We start from the raw sequence: 25279 nt of genomic DNA, 5'->3' as shown, positions 1-25279 counted from the left end.
AGGGTTGAACCCCCCGCAGCCACGGACCCTCCGAGGGCGCAGGAGCCGGGGGCCGGGCGCCCGTGCAATGCTCACACCTTTATTGATACAAATGTACAAGGACACATCTTACAGTGGGGAGCGCGGCCCCGGCACGGGGCAGGACACCCGGGGAGGGGTTCAGGACGCCCGGGGAGGGGGGGCCCGCGGGCGCCCCAGTCCAGTGTAATGCCGTGGGTGGCCTCGGGGGTACCGGCCACCCAGAGAGGGGTTCTGTGGGGAGTGGGGGTACAAGGCCACCGCCGCCACGGACAGCTACAGAGGCTATGTACAGGATAAGTTAGGCGCGCGCCGCGGGGTGGGCGGGGGGCTGTACAAGGGGATGCAGGCACCTACCCCGCAGGCTGAGCACCAGCTCCTTGATGGCGTGGGGGGCACGAGGAACCCCGCACCTCGGCTCCCCAAAAAGGCCACTTGCCTCCATGCTCACCCCAGGTGCCGGCTGCTGCCGGAGGGAAGGGAGACACGGAGAGTGAAGGGGCCTGGGGACACGGGGGGAAGCGGACTGGCGCTCACTGCTTCTTCTCACGAGTGGTGATGGTGACCAGCTGCTTGGCGGCCTTGGCGATGTCGTAGGCACACTGGATGACCTGCTGGGTCAGGAGCTGGTAGTCCACGGTGGCGCCGGGCTCGGGGGGCACAGTCTTGCGGCACTCGCTCTGCAGCCGGTAGGCGCTGGCGTTGAGCAGCCGCAGGGAGCTCCGCACGGTCTCCAGTGCTGGTTTCTGTGGCAGAGCACAGGACCAGCGTCAGAACCCATGCTCAGGGGGCTGACAGTGTCTGGTGGGGACCACAGCCACCCCAGGGACACACAGCTCCTCCTACCTTAGGGAAGAGTGATGCCATCTCTGTCACAGCCGAGTGGATCTTCTCTGAGCAGGGCACAAAGCTGGGGGCAAGGACAAAGGGTGAGCAACATGGAGGACAGCGGCTCCCGACCATGGAGGGTGACAAGGCATGGCCCCACCCCTGGTCTGGGTGTCCAGAAGGACCCTGAGGCTGTGCCCCACTCCTACCTATCGTGCTTGGACTCTTGTGCTGCCCGCAGCAGCTCCTGGATGTTCTTGGTGACCTGCTCAGTTTTGAGGATGACATCCTCCGTGCTGGGCAGGCCGGGGTCCAGCTCCCCGTCCAGCGGGTCCAGCTCGTGGGGGAAATCCTCATCCTTGCTCAGCTCCACATACCGCTTCCCCTCCATGCTGCAGGGACCAACCGCCCTGGGTCAGTATCAGCCCCCTGTCCCCGTGTCCCCACGTACCCTGCTGCAGCCCCCAGCCCACCACTCACCTGATCAGAACCTCACCGGCCTGTGTGTTGTCGTAGTCACTGTCAGTGCCGCTGCCATGCCGGTCCAGCTTGCTCTGGAGAGGAGAGGAGCAGTGTCAAGCCCTGCCCAGCCCCATCCCCACACAGGGTTGGGAGTCTCCCCACCCCAAGGGTTGCTCCCCCTCCCTGATACGTCACCATGTGTCGGGCACCATCAGGCGGGCAGGAGAGCAGCGGGGAGGATGGAGGGAAGGGCACCGAGGAGGCAGATGGACCTTTCCGGATCTGGAGGGGGAAAAGAGGGGAAGCCCATGCTGAACGGGGTGCAGAAGGGTGTGGAGCTGACCCCGGTGACGTGCAGGGGAGGACGAGCACAGGGGACACCGCCACCCTGCATGCAGGAACATTCCGCAGCTGCCATCCCTTGGGGAGGTCCCCGGCCTGACCCAGGGGGGTGCAGGGCGGTGGGGGGACAGGACATCCCAAAGGCCACATCCTGGGCAGGCGACAGCCACCATGTCCCATGCAGGAGCCGCCCCCGCTGCGGCCCCCTTACCCGGTACACGCTGGCCGGGATGTGCATGGAGTACAGAGCCTCGTCCTCCACCTCCTGGCGACACACGAAAGGTTACGGCCCCGCGGGGACAGGACCCAGCACCCAGTGGGGCTGGGGGGACTGCTGCAGCCCAAAACCCTCCCACCCGTGCCAGCACACTCACGCCGGGGCTGAAGGGCTGGAGCCGGGTCACCAGCTCCTCCACCGGCTGCCCGAAGGGTTTCAGCGCCGAGCCCGGCTCGTACATGGAGAAGGCCTGGCGGTCCCGGCGGTGCGGGGCGGCCGTGCCCGGGGGGTGCCCGTGCTCTGGCCGCTCGCTGGGGGCCGGGGTTGGGTGTGCAGGACCAGTCTGCTGCCGGATCTGCGTGTTCTCTGCCTGCAGCTTGTGGATCTGCAGCCAGGAGAAGGGGGAAGGCATCAGCTAGGAGAGGGGGGGTACGCCGAGGAGGGGAGTCCCGCTGGCCCCACACCCACCTCGCGCTGCAGCCGGCGCAGCTCATCGCTCAGGCTGTTGTTCACCTTCATCAGTTGCTGCACCTTGGCCTCAGAGGCAGCCAGAGCCTTCTTCACCTCCAGGTACTCCTGCAGCGTGATGGGGCCATCTGACAGGTCGGAGGAGTCCATGCTCTGCAGGGAGAGGAGCTCAGTGCCAGGATCCCAGAGGTGGGGGTCTGGCTGGGGGTCCAGGCCGGGGCCCCGGCTCACCCTGGCGCGGTTGTTGCGGGAGGCGTTGCGCAGCAGCTCCTGGTCCGTGTCCTCGTCAGAGGCGACGCTGTCGTAGTCGTGCTGGTCGTCCAGGTCACTCTGGCTCCTCAGCGAGTAGTCGAGGGCGTCTGGGGGAGGGCAGGGCGGGTGCTGAGCACAGGGCAGGGGCGAGTGCTCGGCCCCACCTGGCTGCCCTCCGTGCCTCACCTGTGGGGCTGAGCAGACTCTTCCCCTGCTGCCGGCGCTTGGCTTCCCCGAGGATGTCGATGAGCAAAGTGGCAAACTCCCTGGCGTTGAACCTGGCCAGTTTTTGCCGGCCCTGGGGGCAGGACGGGGATAAAGGGGGTGAGCAGAGGTCTGAGTGCATAGGGGGGTCGCGCGGCCTAGCGGGGGCCTCACCTGGTTGCGCGTGGCTGAGTACTCGGGGTTGACAGGGAGGAAGGGGACGGCGCTGCGCTCTGTCACCAGCGTGCTGTGGTTCTGCGTCGTCAGCCAGACTGCAGGAAGGCACCGGGTGTCAGACCCCGGGGGACACAGGGGCTGGACCCCCCCGGACAAGCAGGCTGCAGGGCCCGGAGCCGGCAGGACGCAGGCGCGGGCGCAGGGCCAGCCTGCTGGGGTTGGGAGTGGAGCCTGGCCAGGCTGACGGGAATCGCCTCCCCCAGCCACCCAGCAGGGCTGGGGTCCCCCCATAACCCCTAACAAGACCCCCCGCCGTGCTCTTCACCATTTCAGGCACCAGCTCAGCACCCCCCGGCCGGCGGGAAGATGGTTTGACACGTCTGTTGGCACCCAACCCGCCACGGAAACGGGACTGCCCCCGCCCTGCCACCGCCCAGACCAGGGGCACCACTGCAGGCTGAGCCCCCATCCCTGGGGGATCCCGGCACCCACCTCCGGCAGCACCCCAGCCCTGGCACCCAGCGGCGGCCCCTCGCGCTGAGCAAACCTTCCCGGCCGGAGGAATGAAGAAGGAGGGGCCTGCGGTCCCGGCGGACGCGTCCGGATCGGGGGGAGCGCAGGGCTCAGCCGCGGCCCCGCCGGCCGCTCCTCCCCCGCGCCGTGACGCCCGCCCCGGCCCCGGGGGGCTGCACCCCGCACCCCCCGCTCACCCGCGTCGTTCTCCCGACGGTCCACCTCGTCGTACACGTCCATAGCCAGCTCCTCGAAGAGGCGGTTGCTGAGCTGCAGCAGCGCAGGGGACAGACAGTGTCAGGCAGGATGAGAGCGGCGGGCGGGACGCCCCCCAGCCCTGCCCTGGCCCCCACTCACCGCCTGCAGCTTCTTCTTGGCTGCCTTGGCCAGCTCAGAGAGGTCCAGGCTGGGGGGTACGGGGAGGGGGGAAACAAAAAGTGGGGGTTATTCCTTGCCTGTGCACACCAATACAGTCCCCAGCTGCGCCCCACCAAGACAGGGACCCCCCCCGCCTCAGGCACTGTGGGCTTCACCAAGCAGGGCAGGCAGGCAGGCACAGGGGGATGAGGTGGCAGGGGGCGGGCGGGACCCCCCTCCCCGAGTGCCCCCCAGGTGCTGGGCTGGGCCGAGCGGCCAGGGCTGCAGGGGGGCCCATGCCAGCAGCATGGGGGGCCCCCGGAGCCGAGAGCCGAGCAGACAATACCTCTGTGCCATGCACTTTGGGCGCACCCTGCGCTCCGGAGAAGGCAGCGGAGGGAAGAACAGGATAAAGGCGGATGTTAAACGCGCGGGCACGCCGACCCCCCCACCCCCCAGGGACGCTCCAGTGACCGGGGTCCCCCCTCAGCCCAGCGGGGATGCTGGGGGGGACACGGACAGGGCAGCGGGCCCACGGGTGCCAGGCACTCACCTGTCAGCCATCTGCGGGATGATGTAGTGCCCATTCTTGTGGTCTGCACAAAGAGAGGGGTGGTGAGCAGGGCCACGTGCTCCCTCCAGGGTACCCCCCTCACCCCAGGAGCCCCTCACTCACCCGGCTTCCTGCCGCAGAGGTAGAAGGCCAGCCGGTCGGTCAGCTCGTACTGGCACTCCACCAGCCGCTCCGCCAGCTCGTGCTGGGCCGCCTGCCTGTGGGAGGGCCAGCAGGGGTGATGCCCACCCTAGGTGGGGGTGCAGGCAGGGGTGACCCCCTTCCCTGCCCTCACCTGGCATAGTCAATGGGGGTCCGGCCGTTCACATCGGGTGCCCCAGGGTCGGCACCGTAGACCACCAGCAGCTCTGCCTGCAGGATCTGCCCGGCCTTGGCGGCCACGTGCAGTGGTGTGGTGCCTTTCTCCTGCGGGCAGGGGCAGCCTCAGCCCTGCAGCCTGCATGTGGCATGAGGCTCCAGGACCTCTCTGGGTCCCACACCACCTCTGGGGTCCCTGAGCCCCACCAGAGCTCACCGGGTGGAAGAAGTTGGCCTGGGCACCCAGCGAGAGCAGGCGCAGGCAGGTCTCCAGGTTGCCTGTCCGCACGCTCGAGTGCAATTGCTGCAGAGGAGAGAGCTGGCAATGGGGGGATCCGTCCCCACTGCCACAGGGGGGTCCCTGAGCCCCCACCCCACCTTGCTGAGGTCCTTGGCAGTGACGCCGTCGTCATCCCGGCAGGGCAGCTTGTGGACGAAGGCCAGCATCTGGTACTTGGCACGGATGAACTCTGACTTGGTGGGGCTGGAGGGTGGGCAGTGGGTTTTGGGGTGAGGAGGGGGCTCCCAGCCAGTGCTGACCCCCTCCCCACAGCACAGGGGCACTTACTGCACTTTGTCCTGGGGGTTTGCCTTCCGGCGCCCGCTCTGCACCTGCGCTGGATCCAGCAGCGAGTGCTCCCAGATGGAGTTGGCCCCGTTGCTCGCCAAGGTGTGCACCATCTGCAGGGGACAGGCAGGGCCCAGTGGGCACGGGGGGGGGTCCCAGTGTGCATGTCCCCACATTGCAGTGTCCCCAGCACCCACCTGGAGCAGGGTGGCGGGCCAGGGGCTGTGGCGCAGGTGCTTGACGATGGAGATGTGGCGGCCCAGGCTGCGGTGCACGCTGCAGCACTCGTCGCAGATGAGCACCCCGCGGTTGATCGACGCCCAGCCAGGGTCTGGGGGTAGCACGGAGGTGTCAGCGGGTGTCCCCTCCCCATGCCGTCCCCTCCCCATGCATCCATCCAGCAGGGGGGATGCGTTGCCACAGCAACCATTTCCCGGGAGATGGAGAGGGGCTCAGCCCATCACCAGGGGAAACCCACGGGTTTCCCATAGCAACCACCAGCCAAAAGGGGGGCAGGGTTTGGCCCCCCACCATCAGGAGGACAGCCAGTGGCAGGGATGATGCCAGCACACTCTGATCAGGGGCGCCCTGGCTCACTGCGAGGTCACTCACCCCCAGAGCCCCTGGCTGGGTGTTTAGGGGGTCCTGGATGGGGGCAGTGTGCCCTGCAATGGGTGGGCACCCCCAGTCCATGGGGTCCTATGTAGGGTGGTCACCAGCTCCACAGCCTCAGCACCGCAGCGCAGCCTGCCCGCAGGACAGCCCAGCTCATGGCAGGTGCCATGGCCCCCCACGCTGCCGTGCCCCTCCAGCCCCGCCGCCGGCCCCGGCCAGCCGGACTGGAGCCCTTTGTGTCCCCGCCGGGAACAAAGGATCGTTTGAGCAGCCGCGCTGGCCCCGCGCTGGCACCAGCCCCGGCACCCGCGGGGGCACCGCTCCCGGCCAGGCAGCAGCTCCCCACGCCTGCACCCCAAAAACACGTCCTGGGGACGAGGGGGTCTGGCCTCGTGGTGTGGCCGTTGAGCCGCAGCTGTTCGCAGCAGCATGAGGACAGCATTTGAGGACCCCCGCTGGGTCACAGCCACCTCCCCCCTCCCGGGAAACGCAGCCAGGCACGGGGTGGCGATGCTGAAAGGTTCCCAGGTGTCCCCTCTGCCGGGCACGACCCGGGAGTCCTGCCACCCTCTGCCCAGCCCCACGCCTCCCCTTGTTTCTGTAGGTCCTACACAAACACCACACTGTCCCACGGAGGGGGCAGCCCCACGCCCGGGGATACAGGGCCCGGGGAGGTGGCCGCAGTGGCCTGCCCGATGGCCCTGAGGGGGGACAGTGGCCTCACGACCTCACAGAGGGAGGAGAGCAGGCAGGCAGCCAAGCCTCCCCCACTTCCTTCCTCCCTGCAGGGTCGCGGACCCCTCCCCACGCACCCCCCCAGAGCCCTGAGGACTCCGTGTTGGGGGGCACGGCATCCTGCCACGCTGCAGTGCCCCGGGGCCGGGGTGGGGTGGCCGGGGGGAGCGGTGCCGCCCCAGCCTGGCAGCCCCGCGCACGCAGATGGCAGCGCCTTGGCAGCCGGTGCGGCGGCATCTGTGCCTTCGCACCCGCTGCCCACGGCCACCGCCGGGAACAGGACGCTCCGTGCGGGGGGAGCCGGCCCGCGGGGCCCCCCAGGCGGGTGGATCCAGAGTATCCCTGGGGCAACAGCCCCTCCCGCCCTAGGACCGCTGGGATGTGGTGGGATGCGGGCGGGCGCTGCAGCAGATCGTGGAGCGCTCGCACAGGGACACTCCAAACCCTGGGAGGATCCTGGAGTCCAAGGCAGCTCGAAGCGCCTCAATCCCTGCATCGGGATGCGGGCTGACACCGGGACCCCCAGCACTCGGCCCCGCACCGGGGATGGCAGGGCTGGGGCCAGCCGGCATCCCTGCGTGGGGCCGAGGGAGGCCGGGCAGAGGGATCGGAGCACCCGCGGGCACCTCCCCATGCAGGGCCGGGCAGCGCATCCCCGGCAGCGACAGCGGGTGCTCCCAGCGCGCTAGGAAACGGCCTCTGGACTTTATAACTCATTTCCTCCCATGGCTGCCAGGCGATAAGAGATTGGAAAGAAACTGTTTTCCATTTCCCCTGGCCGCAGCAGGGAGCCCCGGCACCGCCCCGGGAACCCCTGGCCCCCCGCTTGCCCGCCGGCACGGGGGATGCCTGGAGGCAGGGCAGCCTTTCGCCCACGCGTGCCGACAGCTCTCCTGGCAGGATCCGGCCATTGGCACGTGGCCGGAATAATTTCGGCACAGCCTTGGCCCGCGGGCAGCTTTCCGGGGCCGGCTCGGAGACCCGTTCATTCATTGCCGTGGGGCCACCTGCGCTGGCTACGGGCAGGTTTGGGGTCCGGCCCTAGCGTGGGCAGGGTTTGGGGGGGGCCAAACCCTCCGCGACGCCCACGGGCGCGTCCCCAGCGTGGGGGCTGCGGGCACCGGCACCGCCGGGGATGGGAATGGTCTTGCCCAGGCTCGGCTCTGGCTTGCAGCGCGGCGGCCGCCCGGCTCGCCCAACCGGCACCGCCAAGCCCGGATCCGGCTGGGGTGGGTGCTGGCTGTGGGGAGCAGGACGGTGTCCCCCATCATGCGGTCATTTACAGGGTCACCAGCGCTGCTGGCACCGAGCGGCGCGTCCCCAGGCTGTGCCAGCAGCCCCCGCGCTGGGGTGAGAAAGCTGCGGGTGGTGCAGGGGGCGTGGGGGCACGCGGGGTGCGCTGGAGCCGCACGGAGGAGGGCATGCGGGGGAATCGGGGTGCGTCTCGAGTGTATGAGGGTATTCCAGGAGGCTAAAAGGGGGTGCAGCAAGGGGGTCATGAGTTTCGCCAAGGCGTTTCACGGGGGGCACGTCAGAGGGTTCCTGGGGGGCAGGCGGGGGACTCTGTGCAGAGCGGGGCGCAGGAGGGAATCACCAGGGCGATCCTGGGGGCACTCAGGGAGCTGCAGAGGGGTCTCGATGTGGGGTGCAGAAGGCGATGCAGAAGGGGTCATGGGGGCAGTCCGGGGGAGAACACCTCGGGGTACAGCGGGGGCTGACGGGGGTGCGGGGGACGCACCGGGGGTGCCACGGGGCGCAGAGGGGGCTCTCGGTGGCGCGGGGGGGCGCGCAGGGCAGGCTCCGGGGGGCAGCCGGAGGCGCGGGGGGGCTGGCGGGGCCGTGCCGGTGCCGATGCGGGGGGGCCCTTACCTGGGGCGCTGCAGTCGGCGCACACCTCTGCCCGCGGCGCCTTCCGGGACATCCTCAGCGGCGAGGCGGGCCCGGGCCCGGGCCTCTGCGCCAGCGTGGGGCGGCGGCGGCGCCCCCGGGCCCGCCGGGGGAGCGGCGGCGGGGAAGGGGGGGGGGGGGGGCGGGCGGCGGGGCGGGGGCGGCGGGGCCCGGGGCGGCGGGGCCGGGGGCTGCCGGCTGCTCCCAGCGCCCGGCGGCTCCGCAGGAAGCGGCGCAGGCCCGGCCCCGGCGGAGGAGGGGCCGCACCGCCCCCGCCCCGCCACCGGCAGCGCTACCGCGGCCGCCCCGCACCGGCACCGGCACCGCCCCGCACTCGCAGCCGCACCCGAACCCGCACCGGCGCCGGCACCGCCCCGCACCGGGACACGCACCGGGAACGCCCCCGCCCGCACACGGACCCGGATCCGCACACGAATTCGGACGGGCACCGGCACGGATCCGCACCCGCACCGGCGCCGCCCCCGACCCGCACCCGCACCTGCAAACGCCCCCCGGACAGCCCGGTGCCGGACCCGAGCACCTCATCTGCTGCTGGGCATCAGCCCTGCCCTTCTCTGCTCCTGATCCCGGGCATTCCCTAGTCCTGCCCCAGTGCTCGTCCTCGGTGCACTCCCGGTCCCCTTTTCAGCCCAAAGCACTGTCCTGGTCCTTCTCCCAGCCCTTGTCCTGTTTATCCTGGAGGGGTGGCACTAGTCCCATTCCTATTCCGGGTCCTGGGTAACCCAGTTCCAGCCCAGGGCACCCCCAAATTGCTTCAGTCCTGCCCTGGACACTTGTTCTGGATCCAGCCGCAGTCCTGGGGCAGCCCCAGCCCTCTACCCTATGCCACCTCTGACACTGTGCACCCCACTCCCGGGATTGGGGACTACACGGGGTCTGCTCCCTACTGCGACCCTTTAAGTACTTGGACCAGAGGGGACACCCCATGGGGGCCGCGCAGACAGCTGCGGGGGGTCAGCCCCCAGCGGGAGCCGGGGGAGTGGGGCCGCATGGTGTCCCCAGCCCCACGGGGCAGGCGGGGCCGCAGCGTGTCCCCAGCCCCACGGGGCAGGCGGGGCCGCAGCGTGTCCCCAGCCCCACGGGGCAGGCGGGGCCGCAGCGTGTCCCCAGCCCCACGGGGCAGCGGGGCCCCATCGTGTCCCCATCCCCACGGGGCAGGCGGGGCCGCAGCGTGTCCCCAGCCCCACGGGGCAGCGGGGTGACCTCACCGCGGGCTGCCGAGGAGGTGGCTCATGACGTCATGGGGCAGCGGGGCTGGCGGGGGATGGGGGATGCTGTGCGGGGACAGGGGCGGGGGGATGCGACCACCGCCACCACCACGCCTGAGCAGAGAATAACGCCGGGGGGGTTCCCCCCACGGGAGGGCGGGGAGCGGCGGGGTGGGGGGACAGGAGCGCGGCGCCGGCGGAGGCCGGGGCGGCCGCAGAGGCCCAGCCTTGCATTGTTCTCGGGCGGCAGCCGGAAAACGCGACGCCCGCCCGGGAGAGACGCAGGCGGAAAAGGAAACGGGGCTGGGGGCCCGTGCCTGGCGCTGCGGGGGCGGGAGTCGGGGTCCCCTCACGGCCCCCACCTGGTCCCCACCTGCCGCCGTCACCCCTGCCCCACCATACGCTCGGGCCCGCTGCCCCACGGGGGGAGCGGAGGTCAGCTGGGAGGGGGAAGATCAGCCTGGGAAAGGGGGGAATTTGGGGAGGATGCTGATCGCCAACGGGGTGCCCCTTCGCAGGCCCCCCCGCGGGATCGGAGGCCGCGGTGATGGGCTGAGCGGTGCGGGAGGGGGGCGAGGAAAGAGGAGGATGAAGATGAGGAAGAAGAAGGGGGCGATGCCGGGCAGGGCAACTACAAGTCCCATGAGGCCGGGCGGTGCGGGGGGGGCCGGGGAAGCACCGGGCGGGAGGTGGCGGCCCGCCCCGCCCCGCGCCCCCCCCGCCCCGCGCCGCGCCGCCCCGCGCCGCGCCCGCCGCGCCGCTCCAGCATGCACGGAGGATGCTCGCGTCTTGCTCGGGCAGGAAGGGGCCGGAGGGCAGGTACCCGCTGCATTACCTCGTCTGGCACAACCGCGCCCGTGACCTGGACCGGGAGCTCAGCGCCAAGCAGGTGGGGCGGCGCGGGGACACTCCCGGCACGGCCCGGCCCGGCCCGGCTCCGCTCGGGCTGATGCAATGCTCGGGGCCGGGGTGAGGATGAGGATGGAGATGAGGGGGGTGATAAGGATGGGGTCGCTCTCTGCGCTGGCGGGGCTCTGGGGGTGTGGTGTGTGTCCCCACCTGCACCCCCGGTCGGTGCCCGCTGCCCCAGGGGCTGCCACGGAGCGGTGGGTACCACCCGCGGGTCCCCTGCATCCTCCAGCACACGCAGCCCCGAGCATCCCCCTCCGCACGTGTCCCCAGCTCCCTGCTAGGCCTCTGCAGACCCCCGGCCCTCACCCCACTTCTCAGGGTATTGCCAGCCCCCTGGGGGTGCAGCATTCAGCGCCCCACTCTCAGGCTGAGCCCCTCTGGGGGCGTGGGGACAAGGGCCCTGGTGCTGTCGGGGCGCAGCCCCCCAGCCTCACAAGGGTTCTTCTCAGGGTGAGGGGACCCACTTTGTCCCTCAGCCCGGGAACCTCCCAGCCGCCCGGTGATGGAGCGGGGTGTGGGTGCTTCCCCGGCGGGTTCCCAGCCTCCCTCTCCCCCGTGGCGATGCAATTCAGGTAATTAAAACCCAACCCCGAAGACGCAGGAAACCGCAGGCGCTGGAGGGAGGCTGACGGGGAAGCCGTGCTGAGCATCCCCGGTCTCTCGGCCCGGGTCCTCAAACCCCAAGGCACTGAGGGCCATGCTGGATGGACCCTGGTGATGCATGAAACGGGGGTCATTGTGCCGCGAAGCTCCCGCCGGGATGCAGGCGATGGCTCCCGCCACACCCGTCTCCATTGTGGGGTCCAGCCGGAGGCTGCGCCAGCATCGCCCCGGTCTCCCACCCCATGGCCAGTGTTTTTATTTTCGTGCTAATTTGGGGTCAGGCTTCCCAGGAGCTCAGCGCGGCGGAGATCAAAGCCGGGCTCGGCAGACGTGGGGAGGCGGAGGGGCTGCGGGGGGGCTCTGACCCGCTTGCCTGCGGAGAGGCTCCAACCCTCCAGTTGCTGGGTGAGAGCAAAGCCAGCCATGTGTACACCCCAGGGGTGCAGGGTGGGGGGGGTGGGGGGGCATGGGTGCTGCAGGCCAGACTCTGGGGCAGGTGAGGGCTTGGGGGACGGAGCTGAGGGCCAGCCCAGGCTCCCTGCTCTGTCCAGGGCATCCAGGGACACGGCTCAGCCCTTATCCCTGCCAGAGCATCCCCCGGCTAAGGGGTTGGTGCTGTGTGAAATGCTGGAGGCTGGGTGCCCCCCTGCCCGGGGCTCTGCCCTCCCTCTGCCTTGGTGACCCCCACAGGGCAGTGGTGCCGTGTGCTGCCCCTTCTCAGTGTGGGTGTTTGGGGTTGGGAAGCACTGAGAGCATTGCTCCTCTCCATGTCCGTGTAAGGGCTCTGTGTCTGTCACCCCCAAACTGTCACCCACACCCATCCGCACTGGCCTCCACAAGGGAGCAAGGGTCAGCGGGTCCCCTCGACAGGGACATCACGAGCATGTGGCAGGCAGTGCTGTGGAGCCTGTTGTGCCAGGACACCCCTCGCCAAAGCCTGCCCCCTCAGGCGTGACAGGGACCTGGGGCTGCACAGGGACAGCAGTGCCTGGCACCATCTTCCCGTGCTGGCTCGTGTCCCCTGTTGCTACCCAGGAGCAGGAGCTGGGGTTCTCCAGCCCAGGGACAGCCCCAGTGGAGGGACGTGCTGTGCCACGTGCCCAGCTGGCACAGGAGGGGCGACTGAGCTGCGGCTCTGCACTGCACCGCTGCCACCCCAAAGCCACCCCCAGCCCTGTCCTCGTCCCCAGTGGGTGTCACAGCCCCAGGACGGGCAGCACCTGGAGGTCTGTGCTGTGGTCCCCAAGCTGGAGCCAACCCAACACCAGGGCTCAGGACTGAGCTCTTGCTGGCCAAATCTGGGTCACGCCGTGTCCCCTGGGGTGGCTCCAGCACCATGTCCCCACACTGGGGACCCTCATCCTGCCCGGTGCTGGGGCAGGGCTGCAGCTGGGGAGCCCCACTGCGCCTGCTGCCCCTGTCCCCAGCTGGGGGGTGATTGCCTTAATTAGAACAGTTTCATTAGTGCAATTAAGAAGCAGCAGTCGCCTGGAGAGCATTGGAGTGACACATTGACTCCCAGGGAACTGGGGGGCTGTTTTGCTCTCATGGTGTGGGCAGACTGGGGGGTCCCCCTAGCCGGTGAGTCCCTGGGGATGAGGGACATGGGAATACCCAGCCTGGGCAGGGACAGGAACATCCCTGGGGCAGCAGCAATGCAGGACATGCCCAGAGCAAGGCAGGGATGTGCTGCAGGTGAGACTGGGCACCAGGGAGCCCATGCTACCCCTGCCCGTGCCCAAACACCTCTGGCTGCCATGTCCCAGCTGGCACCTTTGGGTCCTGCACCCCAGGTTTGTTCTCCTGAGGGTGGCCTCCCCAGAATCAATTATTTGGGCACTGCCCCACTGCCTCCTGCTCTGGCAGCATCTGAGTGCCCCTCTCCAGGCACTTCTACCCCAGCTGGGTGCTGGGGGCACAGAGGGTGCCCCCCGCTTCCCCGAGCCATGTCCCCAGCTGGGCATGGGTGTGACGCTGCTTCCCACGCGGGGAGCAGGGCCCGTGGGTGCTGGGGGTGCCCACCCGCCACCGCAGCAGGGATTCCTCAGGGCTGGCCGCGTGCCAGGCTCCGGGTTTGGCACAAACAACGGCAGCCCCGGCGACGGCTCCCCAGGGCCCCGGGGATCCTCCGAGCAGCCGCTCCGCTCCCGCAGCCGCCGCCCCCGGCTCAGGCAGGGGAACACGTGCGCCCGCCGCAGCCCACATCGCCCGGCCCTGGCACAGGGGGGCTGCCGGCAGCTGCTGCCTGGCAACTGGGCACAACCCCCCTCCAAATCCCAGAGGTGGGGGCTTCTCTGGAGCTTGCAGCCGCATCGAGATGTGCGGAGCTCCGCGCACTGTGCCAGGGGCATCTGTGCCCCCCGCTGCCATGCCGTGCCCCTGCCGTGTGCCCGCCTGGGGGGTGCAGCCCTGTCTGGCTGTGGCGAAGTGTGCTGGGCGCTGGCAGCCACCACCGTGCTCTCCATGCTTCTCCATGGACCCATGGCAGTGGCAGCAGGGAAAGGCTTTGAGGTGCCTCTCTTGGGGGAGGTCAGGGGTGGGGCTGCTCCCCCAGACACTGTCAAATGTTGGCTGCTTTCTGCGTCTGGGAGCTGCACATCTGTGTGAGAGCACTGGAGAGCAAGGTCTGGCCGCCCCAGTGGTCTCAGAGCCTCATTCCTTCCTGTCAGGCCGACATCGAGCAGCTGGACCCCCGAGGACGCACTCCCCTGCACCTGGCCACCACGCTGGGCCACCTGGAGTGTGCCAGAGTGCTGCTGAAGCATGGCGCCGACGTGGGCAAGGAGAACCGCAGCGGATGGACAGGTGAGCGAGTGGCTGCTGCCCTCCATCCTCCCCCAAGCTGCCCTGATACAGACACAGGCATGGAGATGGGCGTGGGCATGAGCACGGACACGGGCACAGGCATGGTCAAGCTCGACCTGGTGCTGCAGACGCTGCTCGTGTGGTGCTCCATGCCTGTGGCTCCTGTGCAGCGCCCCGCTCTGCAGTGCCACGCTGTGCCACGCCGTGCCACGGCCCTGGACACTGCCCCTTTGCCCCGCAGTCCTGCAGGAGGCTGTGAGCACCCGTGACCTGGAGCTGGTGCAGCTGGTCCTGCGCTACCGTGACTACCAGAGAGCCATCAAGCGCCTGGCGGGGATCCCTGTGCTGCTGGAGAAGCTGCGCAAGGTACCTCCCTCAGCAGGGGCTGGGGCTGCGGCCACGGCCTTCCCCTGACCCCTCTGCTCTCCACAGGCCCAGGACTTCTACGTGGAGATGAAGTGGGAGTTCACCAGCTGGGGTGAGCTTGGGGCACAGCGTGGCTGTGGGGGGAGCGGGAATTTCCCAGCAGAGTCCCCCAGCCCCAGCATCCATCCCCATCCCCAGGTCAGGGGTTACCTGCCCCCTTGCCCCCCGACACCCCAAGCTTGCAGACCCCATCCTGCCAAGGTATCGCGTTCCCCAGGTGTGTCCCCCACCCAGCTCGGTGCTTGCAGCCCCCTCAGGGGTGCAGGTGTCCCCATCCCCGGCTGGGCTATTGGCATCTCTCCCCAGTGCCCCTGGTGTCCAAGATCTGCCCCAGCGACACCTACAAGGTGTGGAAGAGTGGCCAGAACCTGCGGGTGGACACCACCCTGCTGGGCTTTGACCACATGACCTGGCAGCGGGGCAACCGCAGCTTCGTCTTTCGGGGACAAGGTGAGGTGACGCCGCCACGTCCCCCTCACTGGGGCGTGGTGCCGGGTGACACGGTGGGGACCGTGGTTGTCCTGACCCCATTCCCTGCAGACAGCAGTGCGGTGGTGATGGAGATTGACCATGACAGGCGGGTGGTCTACTCGGAGACGCTGGCCCTGGCTGGCCACGACCAGGAGGTGCTGCTGGCTGCTGTGCAGCCCACCGAGGAGCAGGTGATGGGGCGGCTCACGGCCCCTGTCGTCACCACCCAGCTCGACACCAAGAACATCGCCTTCGAGAGGTGGGCTGGGGTGGCACCGAGCTCACCCCCGGGGGTGCTGGCACCCCGGGCTGTCCAAGCAAGTTCACGGTGCCGTGTCAACCCTAGGAACAAGTCCGGGATCCTGGGCTGGAGGAGCGAGAAGACGGAAATGGTGAATGGGTATGAGGCGAAGGTGAGGGGCGGGGAGTTGAGCTGCCCAGGGGGCTGTGGTGGGTTGCAGCTGTGAGGTGCCCACCTCTGCCATTCCCCCTCCTCGGCCAGGTCTACGGTGCTTCCAACGTGGAGCTGATCACACGGACACGGACCGAGCACCTCTCAGACCAGCACAAGGGCAAGAGCAAAGGTGGAGCCAGCACGGGCTGGGCGGGCAGGGCGCCCCCGGCTCTGCCCTCACCCCCTCCTCTCCCACAGGCTGTAAGACCCCCCTGCAATCCTTCCTGGGCATCGCTGAGCAGCATGTGGGGCCCAACAATGGGGTGAGTGTCTCAGGGGTCAGAGGGGGTGGCCCTGCAGTCAGACCTCCCCTCTCACCCCACGGGGCTGTGTCCCCATGCAGACGCTGATCACACAGACACTGAGCCACGCCAACCCCACTGCCATCACCCCTGAGGAGTACTTCAACCCCAACTTCGAGCTGGGCAACCGGGACATGGGACGGCCCATGGAGCTCACCACCAAGACACAGAAGTGAGAGGGGGGGCAGCAGGCAGGGACTCCCTGTGTCCCCACCTCCACTGCTACAGAGCTCGAGGGGGGGACAGGGGGGGGTCCCCAGCCCAACGCCTGTCCCTGGCAGGTTCAAGGCAAAGCTGTGGCTGTGTGAGGACCACCCGCTGTCCCTGTGTGAGCAGGTTGCCCCCATCATCGACCTCATGGCAATAAGCAACGCGCTCTTCGCCAAACTGCGGGACTTCATCACCCTGCGGCTCCCGCCCGGCTTCCCCGTCAAGATTGGTATGGACTGGGCTCTGCTGCTGACCTGGCTGGCACAGCCAGCTTCCCTCCTCGTGTTTTTTCCCTTTTCCTGCAGAAATCCCCATCTTCCATATCCTCAATGCCCGAATAACCTTCGGCAACCTCAACGGGTGTGACGAGCCAGTCAGCTCCCTGCGGCACAGCCCCAGCAGCGAGGCACCCTCGCCCAGCAGCGACTCCTCCAGCGTCAGCAGCTCCAGCTCCCTCAGTATGTGGGGGGGACACGGTGAGGTGGGATGGGAAGGGGTCCCGCTGGGGTCTGGGACACACAATGAGCAGGGTGGAGTAGGAGGGGGACCCGGCGGGTGCCCAGCCAGGCCAGCTCTGGTCTCCCCACAGCCTCGTGCCGAGCGTGTGAGATGGACCCGGCGCTGTTCGAGGTGCCGCGGGGGTACAGCGTGGTGGGCACCCACCAGGACGCCCTGCGGGAGGACGAGGACGACCTGCTGCAGTTTGCCATCCAGCAGAGCCTGCTGGAAGCGGGCAGCGAGTACGACCAGGTGGGCACTGCCACCCCTTCACCTCCTCCTGGCTGAGAGACCCTGCTGCCCACCCCATCCTGATGTCACCTGGGATCCTCACTCACCCCACCTCTCCCTATCCCTGCATCCCACTGTGGCGGGTCAGAATTCATGCTGTGGGAGCTGTTTTTTTGGGCTGCCACCCTCCGAGCACCCCTCTTTCACCGGCCACAGGTGACCATTTGGGAAGCCCTGACCAACAGCAAGCCGGGCACCCACCCCATGTCGCACGAGGGCCGCCGGGGAGACAGGTTGGTAAGGTCTGGCCAGCCCCGCCGGGGGGAGCGGGTGTGGGTGCCGGCCCCACGGGGACCCCACTGAGCCCCTGGTGCCCCCCAGGACTCCCCAGCACACGGCAGCCCCGCGTCCCCCCGTGGCCCCGGCGGCGGGGGGCGGCAGGGCCCCCGGCGCGCTGTTCCCCAGCTACGCGGAGCAGCTGCGCCTGGCCATGGCGCTGTCGGCGCGGGAGCAGGAGGAAGCCGAGCGCCGGACGCGCCAGGAGGAGGAGGACCTGCAGCGGATCCTGCAGCTCTCTCTGACGGAGAAGTGACCCCGCACCCCCACTGAGCCCCCTCGCCCACCCCAGCGGGGAATGGGGACACAGAGGGGGAGCGGTGTGGGGGGAGCCAGCCCAAGAACTGCGGAGGGCAAATGGGGAACGGGGGAGCAGGATTTGGCCCTGGGAGAATGTCCCCAGAGCTGGGGCAATATTGGGGTGAGGTGGGGGCACCCCATGGCAGCACAGGGTTGGGGTGGGTGTTAACCCTGCACCTGGGGTGGCAGGGACCAGGGAGGGCACCCCACGGACTGTACCCCTTCTCCAGGACGCCCCTACTCCCCCAGCCGCCCTACGGGGTGCTGCTCAGCCCCTCACCCCAGGAAGGCGGTGGGGGGCACATCCTGCCCCAGATGGGTGGGCTGCGTGGGGTCCCGGGGTGCCCCCAGAGCCAGGGGACTCTGCCCAGCTCCTTCTTCCCCCCCTGCCCAGGCGCTACCAAGTGCACTTACCCGGGAGCTGCTCTGCCTGCCAACAGGGGTGAGGGCTCGGCCCCATTGTACCCCACAGCCAGCGAGGGGCTGCACAGCTGCCCCCCCATGGCACGGGGACTGCTGGGGCAGCTGAAGGGGTGCCCGTGAAGGGCGGCCCGGTGTCACCCCCCCCTTTACCCCTGCTCGCTCCTCTCCACCCTGCTCGGATGCCCCCCTTGGCAGCGCTGCACCCCCTCGTCCCAGGCACTGACCCCGAGAGAAACCTTACGTCAAATGGTGCTAACCCCGGCCTCCTGCCCCGGCTGCTCCCCCTTTGCACATGGGGGGCCGGGGGCTGCGGGGTGGGGGGAGCTGGGCTCGCTCCCCTGGGACTTTTCATAGCTGGTGCCCCTCCCTCCACCCACCTGTGCACCCCACAGCAACATCTGGGCCAGGGCCGGGGGAGCCCGAGCAGCTCCGACCGCGGCCAACACCAATAAATGCTCTTTAATGTTCGTCTCTCTCGGCTCCCTCTGCCTGGGCCAGGGGTTCGCAGGCAGCAGGAGCTGGCAGAGGGTGCAGGTGGCACCCCTGGCACGGTGGTCCCTGGTACTGCCACGCAGCCAAGGGTGGCTGAGCCCTTTATTAAAGGGGTCCAGGAGCCAAGAGCCGGTTGGGAGCCCCCGCCGCGGGGCCGATGGGGCAGGGGGCGGTGAGGGGGTGATGGGTGGGGGTGTAGCACCGTACATGAGCACATCCTGGCCGGGGGGCACAGCAGCTGCCTGTGCTGGGAGGCTGCTGCTGCCCAGCGTGCAGGTCCCCGTGCTGGGGCGCTCGGCAGCCCCAGCCTGCGGGCACCGAAGCGGGACCCCCTCGGGTGCTGCAGTGGGGTGCCCCTGGGCCGGGACACCCCGGGAGCGGGATGCGGCCGATGCCAGCGGAGGCGGGGTCAGGGGCCGATCCCTCCCTGCCCCCTCGGCTCCTGGGGAAAGAACACGGCTCCGGGCTCCTGCCCAAGGTGGGGACTCGGCTTTAATCCCCGGGAGGCCGGGGCAGTCCTGGCCCTGCCCGTGCTCGTGGCCACCGCGCTAGTCCGTGCCGTTGGTGAACTGGCCGAGTTTGTTCTCCAGGTCGGAGATGCGCTTCTCCTGCGCTTGGACCGTCTCCTTCAGGGCACGGATCTCCTCCAGCACCTCCTCCAAGGCTGGCTGCTGCAGGGAGGGGGGGGACAGAGGGTCACCCACGAGTCTGGCCCCTCCCACGCCACCCCAGGGCAGGGGGACAGCGCTGCTGCCCCGTCCCTATCCCCGGACACTCACAGAGAAGTCTGAGTCGCAGGTGGAGTGGCTGCGTCGGGGGCCTGGTGGGGGTTTGCTGTCCAGGATGTTCTTCTTGACCACCTTCAGCTCCCGGTTCTTGATGGGGACGTACCCATCCCGCAGCGAGATGAGGATGGGCTCTGCGTCCTTCCCCGACAGCCACTCGTCTGCCTCCAGGGCCGGCTCGGGGCCTGGCGTGTCGGGGTAAAGGTCATCCTGGAAGAGGTCTGACTGCGGGGGCAGAGAGACCATGGTGAGATGTGGGTGTCTCCCCCAGGCCCCCATCTCCCCTGGGACCCCCAGGCTCACCTTGCGTGGCACCGTCATGACAATGGGCTCGCACTTGCGCTCGTGCAGCTTGAAGAACCTGTGTGGGGCACAGGCAGTCAGGATTTGCTGACCCGCCCTGACCCCTCTGGCTCCTCCCAGCCCCCTTGGCTCTCACCTGGCGATCTCACACTTGCTGACATCCAGCCCACGCTTGGGCATGAAGCCCATGCCCCGCTGGGGCTCCTTGCTGCTGTAGGTGTTCAGGTAGTGCACGTAGGGAGCCTCGTCCGTAATCTCGAAGTACCGGATGCTGCTGTCACCCTGCAGGGTGGGGACAGGCGTTAGCCAGCCCTGGCACACTCAGGGGGTGCACCCCGGGGAAGGGGGGTTACCTTCCCGCAGAGGTAGACGATGCTGGAATCGGCGTCGTAGAAGGGCAGCAGGACCCCGTTGCTCGTGTCCATCTCTTGCAGGGCAATGGGCTCCTCAAAGTTATTCTGGGGGGCCGGAGCAGTGGTGGAGAGATGTGAGCAGTGACCCCGAAACCCCCACCCTGGTTAGTCACACACATTAGCCACGGCACACTGGGGGACGGGGCTTGTCCCCTCTGGGGTACACAACCCCCCAGGCAGGCAGCTTGGCATGCCCCCCCATGCCCACTCCTGTTTACCTGCATGGCTGGGCACCCCCCAGCCTGGCTGTACCCCCCTTCCCCAGCACCCCCTGCCTCCCAGCCCCCTCCCCACCCCAGCACTGCACGGCACACTTGGGAACTTGGCATTTTTTGGGAGGCGGATGCAGCAGACACGGCATCCTGGGGCGGGGGGGGTTAGCAAGGGGTCTGGGGGGGCCAAGTTCCCAGGGCAGCACTCCATGCGGCCTCGTTACCGGGTCCCACAAGCCCAGCTCCCGCTGGCTCATTCTGGTAAAGCCCGTGGTAAAGATGTGTCCTTCCCGTGTGAAGATGGCCCGCACGGGCCTCAGCCCTTCGTGGGGGGCAAACCTCTCCTGGAGGGAGGGGGAGACAGTCAGCACGGGGCACGGGAAGGGGGGGATTATGGAGGGGGTCCGGATCTGTCCCCCAAAGCAGCCGCCGAGTCCCATTCCACGGCGCTCCCCAAGCGCACGCGTTGCCAGAGCGTCCCCGGCCCCCGGAGTGTTCCTGGCTGGGCTGAGATCTGTGGGATTGGCACTGGCCAGGCTGGAGCCGCCCTCTCATACCAGGTCCCAGAGGCCCAGCTGCCGCTCGCTCATCCTGCTGAAGCCCGTGGTGAAGATCTTGCCATCGGCCACGAAGATGGCGCGGATGGGCCGGGTGCCGTCGTGCGGTTTGGTTTTCTCCTGCGCCGGCGTTAGCGGGTTAAACCAAACACAGAGACGCGCGGTGCGGGGTTAGTAGGGTCAGGCAGGCACCGGGGGGACCCCGCGGTGGGATGGGGGGCACAGCAGGGGCACTCACCGCTATGATCTGCTGCTTGCGGGGGTCGATGACACGGACCTTCTTGTCCTTGCAGGTGGTGACGAGGAGGCTGCCGTTGCGGTTCCAGCCCACGTTGTAGATGAGGTCGGTGTGCATGTCATCCAGAGCCAGCAGCATCTCCCCAGTCCCCACATTCCAGAGGATCACCAGGTTGTCGCAGCCTGCAGAGGACCGAGGGGGCAGATGCTGTCACCCCATGGATCTCCTGCGACCCCGGGGAGGGTGACCCGGGACCCCCTTACCTGCGCTGAGCAGGACGTTGCGGGCGGTGGGGTGCCAGGAGATGATGCTCACCCGCTTGGAGTGTCCCTCCAGTGTCACCACGGGCTCCGTGATGTTGCGCACGGGGACATAGTCGGGGATCTGCCACACCTGGGTGGGGACAGAGAGCAGGGCGTTGGGGATCACCCTGCGTGTGAGCGCTGAGCGCATGAGGGCCTCGGAGCCAATTAACCTCATCATCAATCCCGGCTCAGCCTGCGGGGAGGGTGGTGAGGGGACGCCAGAAGCGCCTCCATCCTGGGGTGCATCCCCAGCTCTCGGGGTGCTGGTGGGCACAGGGATGGGGGCACGGCTGGGGTGCAGCCCCCAGCCCCCCCCAGCTATTCCTGCATGCTGAGTCGCCAGGGAGGGTAAATTTAGCACAAACTGCTGCATCATGGAGCGAGCAGCCGCCGCCAGCGCGAACGCATGGCACCGCGGCTAAAAATAGGCCAGTGACACTTCACAGGCGGCGAGGGGGGGGATGCTCTGCATCGCTCCCCCTGCACCCGCCGCCCCCTCCCACGCAGCGCCCAGCCCCTCACCATGACGGTGGTGTCCTCTGAGGCGCTGGCGATGACGTTGTCGTTGTGGGGACACCAGTCAATGTCCAGCACGGGCGCCGTGTGTCCCGTGACCAGCGGGTGGTTCTTGTCCACCCGTCCTGTCTGCAACGGTGAGGGACCAGGATGAGTCCCCCAGGAGAGACCCTGCCAGCCACCCCCCAAACCCAGCCTGGCCACCACATGGCTTGTGGCACAAATGGTGATGTGCAGGGGATTCTGGCAGTGGCCAGAGGTTCGCACCTGCCTTGAAGGGGGAAACTGAGGCACATGGAGCTAATGGGGTTCACCTGGCACAAGGCCTCATAGGGACACAGAGGAGAATCAGGTGACCCATGAGAGGCTGTTTTGTGTCTGCTCTGATGGCAAGGAGGGGCTGGGGACTCTCTCCCAGTCTCTCTGCCAGGGTTGGCAGGGCAGATCCCCACTCCACTGGCTGCTGCTCCCTGGGAATCCTGTGCCCCCAGGGAATCGGGGCTGGGAGAAGGCAGCTGGGGGTTTTCCAGATCACCTCGCTTGCCCCAGGGATGTCACCCTTGGCAGGTGCTAGTGATCACCCAGGTTGTTCCTGCTCTGAGCCCCCACATGAGGAGGGGATGTTGGGGCAAAGCTGGGGGGTGCTGGGGCCACAGCCAGTCCCCAAAAAAGCAAAACCCATCAACATGTTCCCCCCAACACATCTCAGGAGCGTGGCCAAACCCCAGCATCCTCCCCACTCACCTTGGCAAGGGGCAGGACAATGAAAGCCCCACCGCCACCGGACTCCACAATGATGGCCACAAACTTGGGGTTGACAGCGCAGAAGGAGCTGTCACATGTCACCTTGGAGACACGGATGTCCTCGTACATCTGGTCTGCCTTCACCGGCTGCCCGAACACGTGCCGGAACTTGCTCTGGCGCACCACGCGGCGGCTCATGGCTGGGGGGACACGGTCAGGCCACCGCCTCCCACCCTGGCACGGCTTGGAGGGGTTTCTGTCCCCTCAGGCCTCGCGCTCCGAGAGATTCCTCCTAGTCCGGGCACAGCGGGAAGCCTGGGAACACTGAGGTGGCGGGGAATGAAGATGGGAGGTGGTGCCGCCCTGACCTCACATCAGGGAGAAGGGGCAGCCCTTGTGCAGGGATGTGGGGGTGCTGCAGGGGCTGGGAGCTGTCAGCTGCTGGCCAGAGCCACTTGACACTGGGCAGGGACATGGCCGTGCCATAACACACAGCTGTGCTATGCCCTGTGTCTGTGCCATGTCCCACAGCTGTGCCATGTCCCAAAGCTGTGCCATACCCCATGGCTGTGCCATGTCCCAAAGCTGTGCCATGTCCCAAAGCTGTGCCATGTCCTGTGGCTGTGCTGTACCCCACAGCTGTGCCATACCCCATGGCTGTGCCATGTCCCAAAGCTGTGCCATGTCCTGTGGCTGTGCTGTACCCCACAGCTGTGCTACGCCCCGTGGCTGGCACTGGGGCTGGCACTGGGGCTGGCACACGAGCTGCTGCAGCAGAGTGGCAGGGTGGAGGGGACTTTGGGGGGGACATAAAGGTGCCGTGCACCAGGTCACAGCCTGTCCCCTTGTATCCTGTCCCCTTGTCCTGCATCAGTGGCCTGAGGTTGCCTGGCTTGACCTAGCACCCAGGAGGAGGGCTGCACAGAGCTCAGGAGGTGCCTCCAGAGCTGCCTGCTGGTGGCTCACACCTCCCTCCATGGATCCCTGTCCTGTGCCACAGATCCCTGCCACCCACTCTGTGCCCCCACCTTGGTAAGGGCTGGACCCGGCACAGACACACAGCCCCATGGCACATTGGGGTGTGGAGGAGCCCCCCCGGGGCCTCAGTGGGGTCTCCAGCCCTCAGCCACAGCTGGGCACGATGCCCACAGACACCCATCTCAGCCCCCCAGCCTGTGCTGCTCCTGGGACCTGCCCCAGGGGGAGACTGAGACCCTCAGGACCACAAAACCCGTGGAGCTGGGGCTCTGCAGCACCCACGAGCCGCTGGCTACTCTGGGGAATCCCCTGTGCTTTTCTGGGTACACAGCCATTGTCAGGAGCCACATCCAGCCACCAAACCACGGCCAGGCACCCCTGTCCCCAGCCCGCAGAGCCGGTGTGGGCAGAGGCAGGAGCACGTCTGCTCCTCCGTGTCCCAGCCGGTGCATTTTGCACAGGGCACATGCAGCGCCCCGCCAAACCACATCTGCCCAGTCCCCGAGTGTCCCCGGAGTCCTCACGGCACTTCAGCATCATCCCTGCCTTGGCTGAACGGGTTGGAGCTGGCTGCTGAGGGGCCCAGAGCCTGCCTACCAAGCGGGGCTGGACCACTGCACTGCTGGTGTCACCCCGCGGTCTCAGGCATTGTCCCCAGCCCCGGGGAGGAGCGAGCAGGCTCCGCGGGGACGCTCTCCCAGCACCGCAACCATTGCCAGTGGGAGCAGAGTCCGGGGTGTCAGCATGCAGGGAAGGAAGGGACGGCCTGGCTGTGTGGGCAGGGTGCAGGCAGCGGGTGGGGGGCAGCTGGGGGGCAGGTGCGGTGCAGGCAGAGTTGAGCAGGGTGCAGGCAACGTGTAGGGCGCAGGAGGGGTTGGTAGGAGCAGGTGGGGTGCTGGCAAGGGGCAGGGCTGAATAGGGGGCAGGTGTGGGGTGCAGGCGGGAGAGCTGGGTGGGGTGCGGGCAGGGCGCAAGCGGGGTCGGGCGGGATGCTGGCATAGAGAGGTGGGGTGCAGGTGGGGTGCGGGCAGGATACGGGCAGGGCGCGGGCAGGATCCGGGCAGGACAGCCCCGCTCCCCGCTCCCCGGCCGTGCCATTACGTTGCCACAATTGAATCCGCAGCGACTGCTCGGGAACGACCAGAGGTCACTGTCCAAATATAGCCATCTCCGCCGGCGGGCGGCGAGGGGCCGGGGCCCGGGGGGCTCAGCCCCGCTCCCCGCGTCCCCCCGTCCCTCCCCACCGCGCTCCCGCCGCCCCCGCCCCGCGCCCGGCTCCCACCTGCGCTCGGCGGCTCCTCCGCGCCCGGGCGCGCCCGGCTCCGCGCTGCGCCCCGCTCGGCTCCGCTCCGCCCGCTCCGGCCGCGCTCAGCCCCGCTCCGCTCCGCTCCCCCCGGCCCGGCCCGGCCCCGCTCGGCCCCGCTCCGCCCGGCCCCGCTCGGCTGGGCTCGGCTCGGCTGGGCTCGGCTCGGCCCCGCGCGGTGCCGCTGCCGCAGAGAACAGCTGAGCCCAGCCGGGCGCCGGGGCCGGCACAGCCCCCCCGCGGCGGGCACCGGAGGGAGGGGAGGGGGGGCCCGGCCCGGCCCCGCCTGCCCCCGCACCCTGCCCGGCCCCCCGCTCTGCCCGCGGGGTCGGGGGCAGCCCCGCTACGGCCGCCCCCCGCTCCCGCCCTGAAAGCGGGGCGGTCCCAAGGGTGCCCGCAGCCCCCCGGAGCGGGGCGTGGGAGCCCCTCGGGCTGGGAGATGGGAGGCAGGAGAAGCCCCCCGAGCCTTTCCGAAGTAGTGGGAGAAACCGAGGGGCGGGGCATCACCCCGGGGGTCACTTCTGCACAGGGCTGTGACCCGGCGATGGGTCCCCCCACAGCCCGGGGCCAGCCCAGCCCCACAGGGACCATGGCCATGGGCTGTTCCTGAGGTCCCCAACACTCACGGGGGCATCCCACGGGTCCCCACCTCCCCCAGGAAAAAAGGGTCTGCAAGCCCACCTCAGCCCCAGCCCAGCAGGATGGACACAGGCACATAG

The 25279-nt window shown here is 68.7% G+C and overlaps 3 protein-coding genes across 13 annotated transcripts; 1 reads left to right on the top strand and 2 right to left on the bottom strand.

Annotated features, from left to right (window-relative positions):
- Nucleotides 1-58: 58 nt before the first annotated feature.
- GIT1 (GIT ArfGAP 1) lies at nucleotides 59-9533 on the bottom strand. 6 transcript variants are annotated; one of them, XM_038157861.1, is made up of 22 exons: nucleotides 9014-9533; nucleotides 5475-5608; nucleotides 5278-5390; nucleotides 5088-5193; nucleotides 4927-5013; nucleotides 4687-4817; nucleotides 4515-4609; nucleotides 4392-4434; nucleotides 4185-4211; nucleotides 3839-3887; nucleotides 3679-3751; nucleotides 2966-3063; nucleotides 2774-2885; nucleotides 2567-2694; nucleotides 2336-2488; nucleotides 2025-2252; nucleotides 1862-1915; nucleotides 1504-1590; nucleotides 1327-1400; nucleotides 1056-1238; nucleotides 865-928; nucleotides 59-764 (listed from the first exon to the last, which is right to left on the bottom strand). In XM_038157861.1, the coding sequence occupies exons 3-22, from the start codon at nucleotides 5388-5390 to the stop codon at nucleotides 552-554; spliced, it is 2118 nt and encodes a 705-aa protein (XP_038013789.1). In that variant the 5' UTR covers nucleotides 5475-5608; nucleotides 9014-9533; the 3' UTR covers nucleotides 59-551. The 6 variants fall into 6 exon arrangements, with proteins under 6 accessions (XP_038013789.1, XP_038013790.1, XP_038013784.1 ...); XM_038157862.1 differs by having other exon boundaries at nucleotides 9056-9533; XM_038157856.1 differs by lacking the exon at nucleotides 9014-9533 and adding an exon at nucleotides 8497-8647.
- Nucleotides 9534-10344: 811 nt separating this feature from the next.
- On the top strand, nucleotides 10345-18181 carry ANKRD13B (ankyrin repeat domain 13B). Its single transcript, XM_038157863.1, has 15 exons — nucleotides 10345-10632; nucleotides 13928-14063; nucleotides 14305-14429; nucleotides 14496-14541; nucleotides 14796-14939; nucleotides 15030-15219; nucleotides 15307-15373; nucleotides 15463-15544; nucleotides 15613-15677; nucleotides 15758-15888; nucleotides 15998-16155; nucleotides 16232-16384; nucleotides 16516-16676; nucleotides 16872-16948; nucleotides 17037-18181. Exons 1-15 carry the CDS (start codon nucleotides 10522-10524, stop codon nucleotides 17245-17247), a joined length of 1857 nt encoding a protein of 618 aa, XP_038013791.1. The 5' UTR covers nucleotides 10345-10521; the 3' UTR covers nucleotides 17248-18181.
- A 109-nt stretch (nucleotides 18182-18290) lies between these two features.
- Nucleotides 18291-24608, bottom strand: CORO6 (coronin 6). 6 transcript variants are annotated; one of them, XM_038157865.1, is made up of 12 exons: nucleotides 24540-24595; nucleotides 22280-22479; nucleotides 21542-21664; nucleotides 20978-21107; nucleotides 20715-20896; nucleotides 20477-20596; nucleotides 20144-20263; nucleotides 19648-19752; nucleotides 19431-19576; nucleotides 19295-19352; nucleotides 18986-19216; nucleotides 18291-18877 (listed from the first exon to the last, which is right to left on the bottom strand). In XM_038157865.1, exons 2-12 carry the CDS (start codon nucleotides 22475-22477, stop codon nucleotides 18755-18757), a joined length of 1536 nt encoding a protein of 511 aa, XP_038013793.1. In that variant the 5' UTR covers nucleotides 22478-22479; nucleotides 24540-24595; the 3' UTR covers nucleotides 18291-18754. The 6 variants fall into 6 exon arrangements, with proteins under 6 accessions (XP_038013793.1, XP_038013792.1, XP_038013794.1 ...); XM_038157864.1 differs by having other exon boundaries at nucleotides 18680-18877; nucleotides 22280-22603; nucleotides 24540-24608; XM_038157866.1 differs by having other exon boundaries at nucleotides 18680-18874; nucleotides 22280-22603; nucleotides 24540-24608.
- Between the last annotated feature and the right edge of the window lie 671 nt (nucleotides 24609-25279).

This window comes from Motacilla alba, chromosome 19 (genome assembly GCF_015832195.1).
Source record: "Motacilla alba alba isolate MOTALB_02 chromosome 19, Motacilla_alba_V1.0_pri, whole genome shotgun sequence".
Taxonomy (NCBI): domain Eukaryota; kingdom Metazoa; phylum Chordata; class Aves; order Passeriformes; family Motacillidae; genus Motacilla; species Motacilla alba.
The sequence above is the reverse complement of the archived record's forward strand: the minus strand, read 5'-3'. Positions and strand labels throughout refer to the sequence as shown.